Raw genomic sequence first — 19785 nt, forward strand, 5'->3', positions numbered from 1 at the left:
CCTGTCCTTCATGCTATAGACTGTTTCAGTGGGCGCTACATCTTGCCCGTTTTAAATCAATAAAATGCATCCTGCCCTCTACTGTCCCCACTCGAAGGTCGCAGTGTCCCACAGGTGGGAAAAGTTGTGGTTCACAATCACTACCGGTGAATAGATGCCATGCATACAGCATCTATCCAGTGAGGGGGAAGGCTTTGGGCAACCCAACATATCTGTAGTTACTCTCAGCATCCAAGAAACATGAAGATTGGGTCACCCCCCCCCCCCCCCCTCCCCCCCCCTTTTCAAGCACATGCAAAAGCATCCAATTTAGTGTAGCAATGTTTGTTGGCCTCATGTCAACTTTAGAGAACTCCTGATATTAGAATATTTACTAGAACTATTTTTTCCACTTGACTTTGAAAGACTTCATATGCTGTTCTTTCCAGTGAACCTCTGTAAATCCATCTCCTGTATTTTTCTGGAAACATCTGTGTTTATGTTTTAAATATACATCTCCTGTATGTTTAGGTTTTAAAATACCCCACCCACGAGGAGAACCAGAAGGATTAGAACTTCAAGACCGCACTGCTTCTACCCTGCTAGATAACAAATACAATATCAAGGTAGTAAACCAAACAGATCTACAAATTTTGAATAAACAAAAACACTGTTAAAAGGACAGCAAACACTCTATTGGGGGGGTTAAAGATTAATTTTATTTTTGATTCACATTAAGCGTGTTAAAACACGTTAGACTTCATAAAATTTATTTAAGCCAATCCATTTTGGACATTTTTTCTGTGACTTTATTATGGAGAGTTGGGAACTATCAGAAAATACCAATTGAAATTTTTTTTTTTTTTAACTCCATAATTCTCAGATCTGTAGCCATTAAGTGCTGCTGACACATTCTTTGTGTATAAATAGATGGATTTACATACATATCACATTGTGAACAGTTTCATACAGTTTAACAAATGAATACAGCACAGCAGTATTCAAGAAATGCTTGCCAAAAGAAATACTTCAAGAAAAAAAATATATGTATCAGTACATTGTCAGAACAATTTTAAATGGAAATGATCACCCGATTACACTGCAAATGGTACAAAACAACCATAAATATGCCCTTCACATGTAAGCATGATTTCCTTAACATGTACTATGGCGAGGGATCTACCTTAAGTGTGCCACACTAGTTTTGTCACATTCAGTTTTCGTGTTCAATTACGGATGCCAAATAGACAGCCGTCTACAGGATTATACATGGTCTGTAGTAAACACTTTAAGGTGAGCATTTTAAAGTGGCAAAAGGAGTGCATCCACAGAAACTCATGGAATGTTCACAAGTGTAGTGCTCCTACACAGCTATGTAGGCACCATGGCTAACTCAAATGTAAAGTGAGGGAACCCTGACGCGAATTAATGCATAGATATTTTTTTAGTGGGCCAAGTTTAACAGAAATCAGCAATCCAAACATTGCAAGTAAAGCTTAGCAACTACTACTTCTCCCATAATGCATTTCCATTTAAAATATTTTATTTTTATCAGATTGTAAAGACCATCTGGAACATGAGCTCATACAGAGGGCTAATAATTATTGGCTTGTTTACACGAGTAATTTTTGGTTGCCTATTTTCTTTAAAAGTTCCCATGTTCAGTATTGCTGCACTTGTGTTATTAATAATGGGTGCAACTTTTAAAATATGTAAAAAACCCACCAGTGAGCTGCCAGTTTGTAATAGAAAGTATTGTAATTCAGCAGCTTTACACTGTGCTGGATGGGGTGTGTGAGCAGGAGGCCCAATCACAAGTCACAATCGCACAGCTCTGTAAGAGGAACCAAAGCACTCCGAAATAACCGGCTGCACAAAGCAGACACCAGGGACTTTGCTTTCACTTCTAGACCCGGGTGAGAGATTATGACATGTAATTAGTCCAAAGGAGGAGGTGTTGCACCTTCGTAACATCTTTTCTTGGGCACTGGTGCAGCTTTAAATGAAAACAAATTATATAATATATAAAATGTCATGATGCACCTTCCATCTCTACTGGGAGCACAGATTATAGACTATACCTGAAGGAAAGCTGTCAAATTACAAAAGCACCTGCAAGCACATTTTGCATTCAGTTTAAACATTGAAAATCTGCATAGAACATTCAAAAAGACGCATGTATACAAGCCAATATACTACTTTCAAACATCTGTAATGTACATTTCACAAGGTATTCTCAGAACACACCTATAATTAAGAGCATAGAGATGTTTTTTTTTTCTTTCAAATAGGTACTACTGCAACCCACTTGTGTAAACAAGTTACAAAAGCCTTTGTAACAAAGATAGTCTTCAGATGATGAATATTCTTAAAGTAACACTTGTGGACATACATGGATTATGACATGGTTTGACAAATGTACAGGACAATTCACAGATCATGATTTACATGAATGAGCGTAGTCACTATTAATGAATTCAAAGTCTTTTGGGAAAGGAGGCTATCCATTTTAGATAAGCAGTGATAGGAATGAGTGTTCAGTCTCTTGAAAACAGGAATCCAAGATGGCAGAGGTAAGGCTGTTGTTGAAAGTACTATAGCAGTCAGTTTGGGCTTGTCATTATTCCACCTACAATATGCATCCATTTGAACATGGATTTGGAATACTGCCATGGAATGAAGGCCTATACAGTGCAATACAGTTCTAATTTATGCCAACTGCACAACATTTCACATACTGTACATACTCCAATTACTATACCAGGTTATATCTATTTACATTTTCACAATTAGACCAAGTAGTGGGAGTACTCGGACTGTAAAAATATCAAAAATACATCTATTTATGCAAAAACAATGTGTTCTCAGATTTCAGCAGCTTTTTTTTCCTCTTCTTTTTTTTTAAGTTTATATATAAAAGCATCATTAAAATGTTTCATTTGCACCAATCCCACTACTGAACCAGTTACAACTGATAACACGAGAACGTGTACATATTTATACTGGCACTTTGTGCAAAGGCTACACCCACACATACATGTATGTGTTTTATTTTAACAAAATAGTCATGTGAAGTCACAGCTTTTGCATGACTACATTCAGCAGTTTTGTACTAAAAAATACTTTGTGCAGGATTTCCTGCATCCATTTACATATGCTACAACTTTTACAAGTATTTACAGAACTCAAAGGTTCCATTGATTACATGCTAGCTTGAAGACAAATAAAAGAGCAGCCGGTTGAAGAGTTGCCATCTCACTCTTATAGTTAAAAAAATAATAATAATACACTGTGCAAAAGCAATGCTACCATACATAGGTGCACTGCCAAAATTGCCAAATTGTAGAGGCAAAATCTTGCATTTTCAATAGCCACGTTATGAAAAATAGCTTTAGAATCAACCACTTTCTTCAGTCATAAGAACTATGGAGCACCCAGTCCCTGATGGAGACATATCTGAGTGCTAGGAATCGGATAGAACTCGAAGGTGGCATAAGGAGAAACCTAAACTGTACAGTAAACTACAGTAAAACTGTCAAGTTAAAGGGAAACCAGCACAATCCTGTGCCAGTATACAATTAATTTTGTTAGAAATGACAAATTGAACATACTACCAATTCAGAAGGGCTATTTAAGTGGTGGCAAAGTAGTCTGCTGAAGGCCACAAGTTCAGCCAATGTAATATTTGGCAGTGCAAACATGCAATTTAATTGGCACACTATTTCAAATATTTCTATACGATAATTAAACCAGTGTGGGGAGGATCAGACTGACACTAATGCATGCCCACCCATCAAGCCTCCACAAAAAAAAAAAAAAAAAAGGGGGGGGGGGGGAAGCTTTTGTGGCATCAAGGAGCAGATTAGTGCTTTGAAGATTTTAACTTCTAATGTGAAAGGATTCAAATATGGGGAAATAGGCAAGACTGCTACTCAAGCTATGTTACAGTAAAGCAAACAAGTTGGCCAAAATAGAAGCTATATATAAAAAAACCATATGTAAAGGCTAGCTGGAAGAAGCTCCTTACTCCAAACCAGCTTTCAATGCCTTCTCCATTTAAACTCAAGTGCAAAGTATTTAACAAACTTAATTTGGGTAGGTGGTGACACCAAAGAAATACAGTGTGATATGCACAATTCATGCTGTGAATAAGTGCTTCCAATGCAGGAGTCTTCACAGAAGTTTCTCCAAACATTAGGACAGTCTAACTCCCGAGTTATTTTAGGTAGAGGAATCCAGTCCCATATTGGTTTATGTGCCTTACTGCATAAAGATTAAAGAAAAAGAAAAAAAAAGTTAGAGTGAGTCTTCAACTTGCAGCTCTTAAATTATCTGTAAATGCTCTGTTAACATGCCCATACTGCTCAGGCCTGGACCTTCAGCAGTGTTTTGAGCTGGAAGGACATCAATTCCTTTTCGGCAGGACTACATGACAGATGTACCCAATGGCTTGGTGGTTTTGGAAGAACACTTGGTAATGGTGGCTCACTGAATTTGGCACCAGCATAATTCTGGTTATCCTGACAGTTGAAGAGGTTGTTGGATCCAGGGAAACCAGAATTCCAGTTCTGGTTTGAGGATCGATTCTTGTTTGCTCTGTTCTGCATGGCCTGCCATGCTAGACCCGATGGACCACGACCTCTGTCTTTAGCATGACAAGTGTTTATCTTCTGATTATTCCGCTCTAATAATTTTTGCCAACTCTGTTTACTGAGACCATGTCTATGCTGCTGAACAGGAATGTTATATCTCTCACCTCCACCCATCTTCAATTTTATGTCACCTTAAACAAAAAGTAGAGAATTTAATATGCAAAGCAAAGATAATCAGTTATTAATAAAAAACAAACTTCTCAAACCCATTCCTACTTTAATGGAGCTGATACGACAATAAACTACACAGGTTCTAAATAACAGATTATGGGGTATATGCAATTAGCCAGTTTTTTAATTCGACACAATTCGACCGTCGAATTCCGGCAAGTGGGTGCCGAAATTTACCATATTCAATAAAAAATGGATTCGACAGTCCCGCTGTCGAAAAATGGCCGATTTGACGGATTTTGATCCGATTTTTAAAAAACCCGGAAAAAAATTGCGTGGGGTCCCCCCTCCAAAGCATAACCAGCCTCGGGCTCTTCGAGATGGTCCTGGTTCTAAAAATCCGGGGGGGGGGGGGGGGGGGGGAAATGACAGGGGATCCCCGTATTTTTAAAACCAGCACCGGGCTCTGCGCCTGGTGCAAAAAAATACGGGGGACAAAAAGCGTAGGGGTCCCCCGTATTTTTTACACCAGCATCGGGCTCCACTAGCTGGACAGATAATGCCACAGCCGGGGGGGTCACTTTTATACAGCGCCCTGCGGCCGTGGCATTAAATACCCAACTAGTCACCCCTGGCCGGGGTACCCTGGGGGAGTGGGGACCCCTTCAATTAAGGCCCCCCCCCCCGTCACCCAAGGGCCAGGGGTGAAGCCCGAGGCTGTCCCTCCCATCCAAGGGCTGCGGATGGGGGGCTGATAGCCTTGATAAATTTTAAAGAATATATTTTTTCCAGTAGTAGTACTAGTAGTACTACTACTACTACTACGACTACTACTACTACTACAAGTTCCAGCAAGCCTCCCCCGCAAGCTGGTACTTGGAGAACCACAAGTACCAGCATGCGGGAGAAAAACGGGCCCGCTGGTACCTGTAGTTCTACTGGGAAAAAAATACCCAAATAAAAACAGGAGACACCGTGAAAGTAAAACTTTATTTCATACATGCCGACGCATACATACTTACCTATGTTGACCCGCTGACTGCCACGCCCCCCTCGTCACTGAAGAATCCGGGGTACCTGTGAAAAAAAATTATACTCGCCTCAATCCAGTGTCCGGATCTTTTAAAATAATCCTCGTACTTAGCAAAAAAAAAAAAAAAAAAAAAAACGAACACCCGAACCAAACGGACTGAAAGGGGTCCCATGTTTACACATGGGACCCCTTTCCCCGAATGCAGAGACCCCCCCGTGACTGCTGTCACAGAAAGGTCTCTTCAGCCAATCAGCAAGCGCAACGTCCTGGCACTCTGCTGATTGGCTATGCGCGTCTGAGCTGTCAGACAGCGCATTGCAAAGCCTCTCCATTATATTCAATGGTGGGAACTTTGCGTCAGCGGTGAGGTCACCCACGGTCAGCGGCTGACCGCGGGTAACCCCACTGCTACCCGCAAAGTTCCCACCATTGAAACTAATGGAGGGAGCTGTGCGATGCGCTGTCTGACAGCAGACGCGCATACAGCCAATCAGGCGAGTGCCACAAAGTAGCGCTTCCTGATTGGCTGAAGGGACCTTCTGTGACAGCAGTCACGTGGGGTCCCGGCATTCGTGGAAAGGGGTCCCATGTGTAAACATGGGACCCCTTTCAGTCCGTTTGGTCCGGGTGTTCGGTTTTTTTTTTGCCAAGTACGTGGATTATAACCTGGACACTGGATCAGGCGAGTATAATTTTATTCACAGGTACACGTGGATTCTACTTGGACAAGTGGACAGAGGTCGGCGTGTGAACATAGGTGAGTATGTGTGTGTCGACATGTGTGTAATAAAGTTTTACCATCACGGTGTGCGTGTCCTGTTTTTATTTGGGTATTTTTTTTTCAGTAGAACTACAGGTACCAGCGGGCCCGTTTTTCTCCCGCATGCTGGTACCTGTGGTTCTCCAAGTACCAGCTTGCGGGGACTTGTTTTCCTACTGGAAAAAACAATATTCTTTCAAATTTCTCAAGGCTATCAGCCCCCCATCCACAGCCTCGGGCTTCACCCCTGGCCCTTGGGTGGCTGGGGGGACGGACCCCTAGATTGAAGGGGTCCCCACTCCCCCAGGGTGACTGGGGCCAGGGTTGACTAGTTGGGTATTTAATGCCACGGCCGCAGGGCGCTGTATAAAAGTGACCCCCAGCTGTGGCATTATCTGTCCAGCTAGTGGAGCCAGATGCTGGTGTAAAAAATACGGGGGACCCCTACGCTTTTTGTCCCCCATATTTTTTGCACCAGGCGTAGAGCCCGGTGCTGGTTTTAAAAATACGGGGGATCCCCTGTCATTTTCCCCCCCGGATTTTTAGAACCAGGACCAGCTCGAAGAGCCCGAGGCTGGTTATGCTTTGGAGGGGGGGGACCCCACGCCATTTTTTTCCCGGGATTTTACCATTCCATTTAAAAATAAAAAAATAATATTTTTAAAAATATATAAATACTTGTGCCTCCAAAATAGACAAACCAATTACCTAATCCCTTCTAATATAAATAGATATGCTATTACCAATAAAAAAAAAAAAAAAAAAAAAACACACCAAAAAATACTAGTGATGAGCGGGTTCGGTTTTACTCGGTTCTCAAAACGGCATCTTATTGGCTCACGGATGTCACGTGTTTTGGATAGCCAATAAGATGCCGTTTTGAGAACCGAGTAAAACCGAACCTCGCTCATCACTAAAAAATACATGTTTTACATTTTTTTTATTAGATTCCCCCACCAAAGTGTGGCGGATTGAAAATGACGAATTTACTGTCTAAAAGCACTGTTGAATTTCCAAACTTCAATTGAATATACTTTTGGCGAATTGCTGCATTTGTACCATTGCAGAAATGTCGAATTTGACAAATGTCAAATTTCAAAAAGTCGAATTTTGAAAGTCCTTTTTTTGACGGAAAGTACTGAATTGCATTGTCGATTTTTTTTTTTTGGCGAAAAAATCCAGTTTTTCGACAATTTCGGGAATTCGACCGCAATTGCATATACCTATTTATGTACTGTCACTGGTTACCATAACTGCAAGTCATCTAACCAAAAAACAAATAGTGTTCTAGTGGTTATGGATCAATGGGTCAACCTGGATAAGGTAGGCAGTCAATAGGTAAACATGGAAAAGGTCAACAAGGGAAAAAGGTAGACAAGTTGTTTCATAATGTTCTTGGTGTTCTTTTGAACATAACCAGGAACCACGTCATAGAAACATAGAATTTGACAGCAGATAAGAACCACTTGGCCCATCTAGTCTGCCCCCTTTTTATTTTATCCTTTAGGCAATCTCAACCCTTTTTTAACCTTAATTCTTTGTAAGGATATTCATATGCCTGTCCCAAGCATGTTTAAATTGCCCTACAGTCTTAGCCTCTACCACCTCTGATGGGAGGCTATTCCACTTATCCACTACCCTTTCTGTGAAGTAATTTTTCCTTAAATTTCCCCTGAACCCCCCCCCCCCTCCAGTCTCAATGTATGCTCTCGAGTTCTAATACTTCTTTTCCTTTGAAGAATGTTTCCCTCCTGAACTTTGTTAAGACCCTTGATATATTTGAAAGTTTCTATCATGTCCCCCCTTTCCCTTCTCTCCTCCAAACTATACATGTTAAGATCTTATAGCCTTTCCGGATAAGTTTTGTGATGTAGGCCATGCACCATTTTAGTTGCCCTCCTTTGTACACTCTAATGTATTTATATCCTTCTGGAGATAGGGTCTCCAGAACTGGACACCGTATTCCAGATGGGGTAGTACCAATGACCTATACAGTGGCATTATCACTTTTTTCCTGCTACTGATTCCTCTCCCTATGCAACCAAGCATCTGACTTGCCTCTCTCATTGCTTTGTTGCATAGCTTTCCTGCCTTCAAGTCACTTGAAATAGTGACTCCTAAATCTCTTTCCTCCTCAGTAGTTTCCATTATAGTACCCTTGATACTATATTTAGCCTTTGGGTTTTTGAGACCCAAGTGCATGATTTTGCATTTTTTAGCATTAAACTGTAGTTGCCACATTCTTGACCATTTCTCAAGCCTACCTAGGTCATTTATCATTTGTTTTACCCCTCCCGGTGTGTCTACCCTGTTGCATATCTTTATATCATCTGCAAAAAGGCATATCTTCCCTTCAATACCATCTGCAATGTCACCAACAAAGATATTAAAGAGAACTGGACAAAGTACAGATCCCTGGGGTACTCCACTGGTAACATTTCCCTCCATAGATTGCACTCCATTGACTACAACTGTCTGTTTCCTATCCTGTAACCAGGTTCTTATCCATTTAACTAATTAATAATCCCCCCTTGATCTATTATTTTCATCACAGAGTCAAAAAAAGTCATTAAGATTTGTTTGGCATGATCTCCCACCAGTAAATCCATGCTGTTTTGGATCCTGCAAGTTGTTTGATTTAAGATATTCCACTACTCTTTCTTTTAATAGTTTTTCCATTACTTTCCCTACTACTGATGTAAGGCTTACTGGTCTGTAGTTACTTGCTTCTTCCTTGCTTCCACTTTTGTGCAGTGGAACTACATTTGCTCTTTTCCAGTCCTCTGGAATAGCACCTGTATTTAGTGACTGGTTAAATAATTCTGTTAACGGTGTAACCAGCACATCTTTAAGCTCTGAGTATCCTTGGGTGTATCCCATTTGGTCCCATTGATTTATCCACTTTTAATTTTGAAAGTTCTGTTAGGACCTTCTCCTCTGTAAATGTATTTTCATCTACCTTATTTTTATGAATGTCCTTGCAACTTAACTGTGGCCCCATCCCTTCTTCTGTAGTAAATACTGAGCAAAAATAATTTAGGTGATCTGCTATTGCCATGTCCCCCTCCACCAAATGCTCACTCTCTGTCTTAAGTCTTATTATTCCTCCATTTGATTTTCTCCTTTCACTTATAAAAAAAGTTTTGCCCCCTTTATCTACTGACTGGGCCATTTTCTCCTCAGCTTCTGCCTTTGCACGTCTGATCACTTTCTTAGCATCCTTCCGTCTGTCCAGATACACCTCTTTGTCGTTATTATTTTGAGTCTGTTTGTATTTCCTAAAAGCCATCTTTTTTGTTTTCACACTAGTTGATACTTCTTTTGTGAACCACACTGGCTTCCTTTTCCTGGTGCTTTTCCTAACCATTTTGATACAAAGGTCTGTTGCACTTAGTATTGCACTTTTCAGTTTTTTCCACCTCTCCTGCACTCCTTCCAAGTTCCTCCAGTCTACCAATGAATCACTTAAACATCTCCCCATTTTTGCAAAGTCAGCATTTCTAAAATCCAACACCTTTGTTTTTGTGTGACAGGAGTTGGATCCGGTCTTTATACTAAACCATACTGCTTGATGATCACTGGATCTCAGGTGCTCACCCACATATATATATATCAGATATCCTATCACCATTTGTAAGTATTAGATCTAATATTGAGTCTTTGCGAGTGGGCTCCCTCACCAATTGCTTGAGAGATGCTCCCTGTAAGGAATGTAGAAATTTGCCACTTGTAGCTGAACTTGCAAAAGACCCCTCCCAATTTACATCAGGTAAATTAAAGTCTCCCATGATTATGACTTCTCCCTTTAAAGCCATTTTAGAGATGTCCAACAATAGGTTCCTGTCCAAATCCTGCCCCTGGCCTGGTGGTCTATAGATCACCCCAATGCGAATAATGTCCTTCTTCCCAGTTTCTATGGTGACCCAAAGGGCCTCAGTTTTGGCTTCAATATTTTGTATTAAAGTAGCATTTATGCTTTTTTTCCCACATACATTGTTACCCCTCCTCCTATTCTTCCTATTCTATCCTTCCTAAATAAATTGTATCCTGGTATAGCTATGTCCCAGTCATGATTCTCATTGCACCAAGACTCTCTAATTGCCACAAAATCCAGGTTATCCCTGGTCATTATCGCAATTAGCTCTGGAATTTTGTCTCCTAAGCTCCTAGCATTTGCAGACATAGCTTTAAGAATTGTGTCTGTGCATTTGTTATTAGTAGCCATGTCCAGAGCGTACAAAATAAATGACAAGTTTAAAGCTGAAATTACCTGTTTGAGGATGTTGCTCAGTATTTGTTTTCTTTTACTAATCAGTAATTCCCTTGCATGGCTGTGGGAAAGGTGCCTAGCTTTGCTACCGCTGTGCTCGGCACAGGTTACTATTCCCTATCGTAGTCCACGTGAATGGTAAAGTATGAAAAGGTTAATAAAAATATTGTAACCAAAAAAAAAAAAAAAAAACTCATGTAGACCTTCCATCCAGATACTGTTCTAGTACTAGTGTTCTAGTCATTTGCAATGTAAGCTATAGGTCCAAAGATCAAAAGAACTGCAGTATGCCTCAGTAAGCACTTAAAGACAAGGGGCAATATTCAAATATTGTTCTGCCGGCAGCCAGTAGATGGAGCCCAAGCGGAGCTATTCAATTGTAGCTCCATTTGGGCACGAATGGCTGCCGGCGTCTGCATGAGAAGTAACCAGTTTGGGCACCCATACGGCCCTTTTTGCAATCAAGCCCAGCATTTCCATGGGTGCGATAACGGGACTCAATTGAATATTGCCCAATCGATCTCCCGCCACTTCATACAGGAGATTGGGTGCGATAATCAATTGAATTCTACCCTATTTAGCTTAGACAAATAAAATGAGAAAGGAAGCAGATTTCTAATTCACAATACAAAACTGTAAAGCAGGTAGCATGATACAATGCTAGCAAGTGTATTTACAGTGGTTCTAATATTTACAATACAGACTTGACAGTGAAAAAAAAATAAAACTGATAATCGTCACTGTTGTACAGACAAAATAAGAATTTACTTACCGATAATTCTATTTCTCATAGTCCGTAGTGGATGCTGGGACTCCGTAAGGACCATGGGGAATAGCGGCTCCGCAGGAGACTGGGCACAAAAGTAAAAGCTTGAACTAGCTGGTGTGCACTGGCTCCTCCCCCTATGACCCTCCTCCAAGCCTCAGTTAGGATACTGTGCCCGGACGAGCGTACATAATAAGGAAGGATATTGAATTCCGGGTAAGACTCATACCAGCCACACCAATCACACCGTACAACCTGTGATCTGAACCCAGTTAACAGTATGATAAACGAAGGAGCCTCTGAAAAGATGGCTCAACAATAATAACCCGAATTTTGTAACAATAACTATATACAAGTATTGCAGACAATCCGCACTTGGGATGGGCGCCCAGCATCCACTACGGACTATGAGAAATAGAATTATCGGTAAGTAAATTCTTATTTTCTCTAACGTCCTAAGTGGATGCTGGGACTCCGTAAGGACCATGGGGATTATACCAAAGCTCCCAAACGGGCGGGAGAGTGCGGATGACTCTGCAGCACCGAATGAGAGAACTCCAGGTCCTCCTCAGCCAGGGTATCAAATTTGTAGAATTTAGCAAACGTGTTTGCCCCTGACCAAGTAGCTGCTCGGCAAAGTTGTAAAGCCGAGACCCCTCGGGCAGCCGCCCAAGATGAGCCCACCTTCCTTGTGGAATGGGCTTTTACAGATTTTGGCTGTGGCAGGCCTGCCACAGAATGCGCAAGCTGAATTGTACTACAAATCCAACGAGCAATCGTCTGCTTAGAAGCAGGAGCACCCAGCTTGTTGGGTGCATACAGGATAAACAGCGAGTCAGATTTCCTGACTCCAGCCGTCCTGGAAATATATATTTTGAGGGCCCTGACTACGTCCAGTAACTTGGAGTCCTCCAAGTCCCTAGTAGCCGCAGGCACCACAATAGGCTGGTTCACGTGAAACGCTGAAACCACCTTTGGGAGAAATTGAGGACGAGTCCTCAATTCTGCCCTATCCGTGTGAAAAATCAGGTAAGGGCTTTTATAAGATAAAGCCGCCAATTCTGAGACACGCCTGGCTGAAGCCAGGGCTAACAGCATTACCACCTTCCATGTGAGATATTTTAATTCCACAGTGGTGAGTGGTTCAAACCAATGTGATTTTAGGAACCCCAAAACCACATTGAGATCCCAAGGTGCCACCGGGGGCACAAAAGGAGGCTGTATATGCAGTACCCCTTTGACAAACGTCTGGACTTCAGGTACTGAAGCCAGTTCTTTTTGGAAGAAAATCGACAGGGCCGAAATTTGAACCTTAATGGACCCTAATTTTAGGCCCATAGACAGTCCTGTTTGCAGGAAATGTAGGAAGCGACCCAGTTGAAATTCCTCTGTAGGGGCCTCTTTGGCCTCACACCACGCAACATATTTTCGCCAAATGCGGTGATAATGTTTTGCGGTTACATCCTTCCTGGCCTTTATCAGGGTAGGGATGACTTCTTCTGGAATGCCTTTTTCCTTCAGGATCCGGCGTTCAACCGCCATGCCGTCAAACGCAGCCGCGGTAAGTCTTGGAACAGACAAGGTCCCTGCTGGAGCAGGTCCTTTCTTAGAGGTAGAGGCCACGGGTCCTCCGTGAGCATCTCTTGAAGTTCCGGGTACCAAGTCCTTCTTGGCCAATCCGGAACCACGAGTATAGTTCTTACTCCTCTCCTTTTTATGATTCTCAGTACTTTTGGTATGAGAGGCAGAGGAGGGAACACATACACTGACTGGTACACCCACGGTGTCACCAGAGCGTCCACCGCTATTGCCTGAGGGTCCCTTGACCTGGCGCAATATCTGTCTAGTTTTTTGTTGAGACGGGACGCCATCATGTCCACCTTTGGTTTTTCCCAACGGTTTACCATCTCTTGGAAGACTTCTGGATGAAGTCCCCACTCCCCCGGGTGAAGGTCGTGTCTGCTGAGGAAGTCCGCTTCCCAGTTGTCCACTCCCGGAATGAACACTGCTGACAGTGCTATCACATGATTCTCCGCCCAGCGAAGAATCCTTGCAGCTTCTGCCATCGCCCTCCTGCTTCTCGTGCCGCCCCGTCTGTTTACGTGGGCGACTGACGTGATGTTGTCCGATTGGATCAATACCGCCTGACCCTGAAGCAGGCGTTTTGCTTGACTTAGGGCATTGTAAATGGCCCTTAATTCCAGAATGTTTATATGAAGAGATGTTTCCATGCTTGACCACAAGCCCTGGAAATTTTGTCCCTGTGTGACTGCTCCCCAGCCTCTCAGGCTGGCATCTGTGGTCACCAGGATCCAATCCTGAATGCCGAATCTGCGGCCCTCTAGTAGATGAGCACTCTGCAGCCACCACAGAAGAGACACCCTTGTCCTTGGCGACAGGGTTATCCGCTGATGCATCTGAAGATGCGATCCGGACCATTTGTCCAGAAGATCCCACTGAAACGTTCTTGCATGGAATCTTCCAAATGGAATCGCTTCGTAAGAAGTCACCATTTTTCCCAGGACCCTCGTGCACTGATGCACTGACACCTGGCCTGGTTTTATGAGATTCCTGACTAGCTCGGATAACTCCCTGGCCTTCTCCTCTGGGAGAAACACCTTTTTCTGGACTGTGTCCAGAATCATTCCTAGGAACAGGAGACGTGTCGTTGGAATCAGCTGCGATTTTGGAATATTTAGGATCCACCCGTGCGGACGTAACACTAACTGAGATAGTGCTACTCCGACTTCTAACTGTTCCCTGGACCTTGCCCTTATCAGGAGATCGTCCAAGTAAGGGATAATTAAAACGCCTTTTCTTCGAAGAAGAATCATCATTTCGGCCATTACCTTGGTAAAGACCCGAGGTGCCGTGGACAACCCAAACGGCAGCGTCTGAAACTGATGACAGTTTTGTACTACAAACCTGAGGTACCCTTGGTGAGAAGGGTAGATTGGGACGTGGAGATAAGCATCTTTGATGTCCAGAGACACCATATAGTCCCCTTCTTCCAGGTTTGCTATCACTGCTCTGAGTGACTCCATCTTGAATTTGAACCTCTTTATGTAAGTGTTCAAGGATTTTAGATTTAAAATTGGTCTCACCGAGCCGTCCGGCTTCGGTACCACAAACAGTGTGGAATAATACCCCTTTCCCTGTTGTAGGAGAGGTACCTTGATTATCACCTGCTGGGAATACAGCTTGTGAATGGCTTCCAAAACTGCCTCCCTGTCGGAGGGAGACTTTGGTAGAGCAGACTTCAGGAACCGGCGAGGGGGAGACGTCTCGAATTCCAGTTTGTACCCCTGTGATACTACCTGCAGAATCCAGGGGTCCACTTGCGAGTGAGCCCACTGCGCGTTGAAATTCTTGAGACGGGCCCCCACCGTGTCCGAGTCCGCTTGTAAAGCCCCAGCGTCATGCTGAAGACTTGGCAGAAGCAGAGGAGGGCTTCTGCTCCTGGGAAGAGGCTGCCTGGTGCAGTCTTTTTCCTCTTCCTCTGCCCCGGGGCAGAAATGAGTGGCCTTTTGCCCGCCTGTACTTATGGGAACGAAAGGACTGAGTTTGAAAAGACGGTGTCTTTTTCTGCTGAGAGGTGACCTGGGGTAAAAAGGTGGACTTTCCGGCCGTTGCCACCAGGTCCGATAGACCGGCCCCAAATAACTCCTCTCCTTTAAACGGCAATACTTCCATATGTCGTTTGGAATCCGCATCCCCTGACCACTGTCGCATCCATAACGCTCTTCTGGCAGAAATGGACATAGCACTCACTCTTGATGCCAGGGTGCAAATATCCCTCTGTGCATCACGCATATATAGTAATGCATCCTTCAAATGCTCTATAGTTAGTAATATACTGTCCCTATCCAGGGTATCAATATTTTCAGTCAGGGAATCCGACCACGCCACTCCAGCACTGCACATCCAGGCTGATGCGATTGCTGGTCGCAGTATAACACCAGTATGTGTGTATATACCCTTCAGGATATTTTCCAGCCTTCTATCCGCTGGGTCTTTGAGGGCGGCCGTATCAGGAGACGGTAACGCTACTTGTTTAGATAAACGTGTGAGCGCTTTATCTACTTTAGGGGGTGTTTCCCAACGCGCCCTAACCTCTGGCGGGAAAGGGTATAGTGCCAATAATTTATTAGAAATTAGCACTTTTTTATCGGGGGAAACACACGCTTTATCACACACCTCATTTAATTCATCTGACTCAGGAAAAGCTACTGGTAGTTTTTTCACTCCCCACATAATACCCTTCTTTGTGGTACTTGTAGTGTCAGAAATGTTCAATGCCTCCTTCATTGCCGTGATCATGTAACGTGTGGCCCTACTGGACATTACGTTTGTCTCCTCACCGTCGACACTGGACTCAGTATCCGTGTCTGGGTCGACCCACTGAGGTAACGGGCGTTTTATCGCCCCTGACGGTGTCTGAGACGCCTGGACAGGCACTAATTGATTTGTCGGCTGTCTCATGTCGTCAACAGTTTTTTGTAAAGTGCTGACATTGTCACGTAGTTCTTTAAATACAACCATCCAGTCAGGTGTCGACTCCCTAGGGGGTGACATCACTAATACAGGCAATTGCTCTGCTTCCACATCATTTTCCTCCTCATACATGTCGACACAATCGTACCGACACCCAGCACACACACAGGGAATGCTCTGATAGAGGACAGGACCCCACTAGCCCTTTGGGGAGACAGAGGGAGAGTTTGCCAGCACACACCAGAGCGCTATATATATATATATATATATATATATATATATATATATATATATATATATATATATATATATATATATATATATATATATATATATATATATATATATATATATAGATAACCTTATATAAGTGTTACTCCCTTTTATAGCTGCTGTTTATAATTTAGCTGCCAATAGTGCCCCCCCTCTCTCGTTTTTACCCTGATTCTGTAGGGACTGCAGGGGAGAGTCAGGGAGCCGTCCTTCCAGCGGAACTGTGAGGGAAAATGGCGCTTGTGTGCTGAGGAGATAGGCTCCGCCCCTTCACGACGGCCTTATCTCCCGCTTTTTTCTGGAAAACTGGCAAGGGTTAAATACATCCATATAGCCCAGGAGCTATATGTGATGTATTTCTTTTGCCATCCTAAGGTATTTCTGTTTTTATTGCGTCTCAGGGCGCTCCCCCCTAGCGCCCTGCACCCTCAGTGACCGGAGTGTGAAGTGTGCTGAGAGCAATGGCGCACAGCTGCAGTGCTGTGCGCTACCTTAGTTGAAGACAGGAACGTCTTCTGCCGCCGATTTCACCGGACCTCTTCGTTCTTCTGGCTCTGTAAGGGGGCCGGCGGCGCGGCTCCGGGACCCATCCAGGCTGAACCTGTGATCGTCCCTCTGGAGCTAATGTCCAGTAGCCTAAGAAACCCAATCCACTCTGCACGCAGGTGAGTTCGTTTCTTCTCCCCTTAGTCCCACGATGCAGTGAGCCTGTTGCCAGCAGGACTCACTGAAAATAAAAAACCTAAAATAAACTTTTACTCTAAGCAGCTCAGGAGAGCCACCTAGCATGCACCCTTCTCGTTCGGGCACAAAAATCTAACTGAGGCTTGGAGGAGGGTCATAGGGGGAGGAGCCAGTGCACACCAGCTAGTTCAAGCTTTTACTTTTGTGCCCAGTCTCCTGCGGAGCCGCTATTCCCCATGGTCCTTACGGAGTCCCAGCATCCACTTAGGACGTTAGAGAAATAAGGAAAACTGTTTTACAAATAGAGATTTTAGCCAAGTCTTAAAGCAACAATTAAAGAATTGTTAGTAAGTACCCCCCTACAAGTCACAAAAATAATTGTTTACCTTTCAGCTGATCCTTCAAACACCTTCACTTCTTTTCCAAATCTCAAGGTTCTCACTGTCCTTTGTGATCCTCTCTTTAGTTTGCAAGATTGTGTTTGCATGAGCCAGTAAAGATCCAAAACCAACATGAATCCCCTGGGCAGCAGGCGGCAGGCGGTGGTGAGGAGGACTGGAGTTTCTGTCTGCACTGCTGATGGAAACACAGCCAAAGGGATACGTGAGGGGAGGAGCAGTGATGTAATATATATATATACACACACACACACACACACACACACACACACACACACACACAGGGAAAGCAGCTACATAAGAGAATGCTTAGGGAAACAAACCCGAAAGCTGTCTATTATAATACTCTCATATTGTAACCAAAATAGAAACAGTCTTAAAGCATATCCAGACTATGCTGGGTGGGAAAACAACCAGAAAGAACATTTTACAGAAACTTGTAGATATCCAACTTAACATCCCTGTGTCTTCATGTTTCTACACAACAGCAGGCTTAGGGATATATTTAGATTTTCTGCAGATTTTGTATGCCAGATTTGAGAGAGCAATAATACGTAATAGAAAGTGAGCCTGATTGTGCATGTACCTGTATTATTGCCCTTTCACATATGGCAGGAAATAAAACATGCAGAAGATGTGGGGTTTGCAAATCCATTACTCAGTAAATATGTTCCTTACAGTAGATTTAATTAAGAAACAGAAAATGTAAGCGCCACATCGGCAATCCTGTGCCCCCATAGACCTACGGGGCTCCCCTGATGACTCGAGTTTAGAACAGGTTTCTCTGCATCAGTGGTGCAAGTATGCGGGTACGCTCGGGTACGGAGTACCCTTAAGAATTTGGCAGTGGGTACGCAGTACCACCTGCCAAACACTTTGCCATTGCCACAAAGCAACAAGACCATGGTGCTTGGCAGCATGACTGCTCCTCCCACTTTGTCAGGGTTACTGGGAGTGTGACAGTGGCTGTATTTTCCTGTTATAATGGAGGCATTACTATATATTGTTATTAAATTGTAGGCATTACTATATATTTCTATTACACAGGAGGCATTACTATATATTTCTGTTATACTGGAAGCATTACTATATATTTTTAGCCTTGCCTCCAGAATCCCCCCAAAAAAGGGGCTGTGTCATGTGGCCATGCCGCTAGTGTCATGTAGCCACTCCCACTAGCAGCATGTGGTCACACCCCATCTCAACACATGACCACGCCCATTTTTCATCACTCAGTACCCATAAGAAAATATTTCTACTTGCACCACTGCTCTGCATGTTAGATTAGGACAAGTGTTCCCATAAACTAATTCCAGTAACAGCCCTTTTATAAACAAGTTCTGGCAATACAAACTCTTATTAAGTGGTGGGGAGAACGTAAATGGAAAAAATAATAATTTATACATACATACATACACTTTTGAAGTATTCAAACACTTTTGTTGTGTTAAGCACTGGACTTGCTACTGAAATCGGAGTTAAAAAAAAAAAAAAAAAAAACACCAATTTGTTTTGTAAAGTTAATAAAATGCAGTGACATGAGTGGGGTAAAGGTGTAACAGACACCAGACTCGGCAAGGCCAGCGCTACCCGGAGCGCAGCCCTATAGCAGGCGAAGTGAACAAAGAAAGACGGGCAGCAGAGGAGACAAACACAACATGGCGCACAGCGAGGCGGGGCCGGGCAACGTACTCTCCCACTTACCGAGACTTCTCTACACACAGCTGGCTCCTCGCCCTTCTCCACTCGGCGGCGACCGGGCAGGTGGTGTTACAGAAGCGGGCACACAGCAGCCACAGTGTCCCCGTTGTCAGAGTGACGATCCCGTGCGTCCGATCTCCCTCACTTCCCGTCTGACTAGGAACACGACCTTCCCCGATCCAAGCATAACATAGAACGTTGTCTCCGCCTAGCCGTGTCGTGGCCAATCAGTGGACGGCTAGCCCCGGGGCAGCCAATGGGAGGCCTTGTTCCGCGAGTGCAGCCTGTTGCAGTGCGGACCAAGACTTCTGCTCGGCGCCGCCTCCTCCCACTGTTTCCATTCTCTGCTCTCTTGTTATTGTAGGTGGGGGAGGGGGGAAAGCCAAACACAGGAGGCGTCATCAGCCCAGCAGCGCCCTGCCCGGGCAGCAGCAGCTGCAGCAGTATCCGGCTGGGGAGAGAGACATAAACACGAGCAGTGTATATAGTTCTGGGATAATGTATTATGTAACCCATTACACAGAGAGGGCGCTATGGGAATATGTACGACGGCGGTACCGCAGCTAGGTGGCGTAAATATCAGTTAAACATAGGAAATAGTAATATGTTGGAATAATGTAACAGGCCGAGTAGGAAAACTAATATAAAAACTTCATAGAAACAG

At 43.7% G+C, this 19785-nt stretch overlaps 1 protein-coding gene across 2 annotated transcripts; it reads right to left on the bottom strand.

Moving 5' to 3' along the window:
- Positions 1-675: 675 nt before the first annotated feature.
- PNRC2 (proline rich nuclear receptor coactivator 2) lies at positions 676-19378 on the bottom strand. Of its 2 annotated transcripts, none has more exons than XM_063954308.1 (3): positions 19125-19378; positions 17409-17595; positions 676-4762 (listed from the first exon to the last, which is right to left on the bottom strand). In XM_063954308.1, exon 3 carries the CDS (start codon positions 4743-4745, stop codon positions 4344-4346), a length of 402 nt encoding a protein of 133 aa, XP_063810378.1. In that variant the 5' UTR covers positions 4746-4762; positions 17409-17595; positions 19125-19378; the 3' UTR covers positions 676-4343. The 2 variants fall into 2 exon arrangements, with proteins under 2 accessions (XP_063810378.1, XP_063810377.1); XM_063954307.1 differs by having other exon boundaries at positions 17409-17598.
- Between the last annotated feature and the right edge of the window lie 407 nt (positions 19379-19785).

Source organism: Pseudophryne corroboree, chromosome 2 (assembly GCF_028390025.1).
Source record: "Pseudophryne corroboree isolate aPseCor3 chromosome 2, aPseCor3.hap2, whole genome shotgun sequence".
Classification (NCBI taxonomy): domain Eukaryota; kingdom Metazoa; phylum Chordata; class Amphibia; order Anura; family Myobatrachidae; genus Pseudophryne; species Pseudophryne corroboree.

What these genes read in the sequence shown, in the direction of transcription:
- PNRC2 (XM_063954308.1), bottom strand. Translation starts at nt 4,745, where the DNA reads ATGGGTGGAGGTGAGAGATATAACATTCCTGTTCAGCAGCATAGACAT.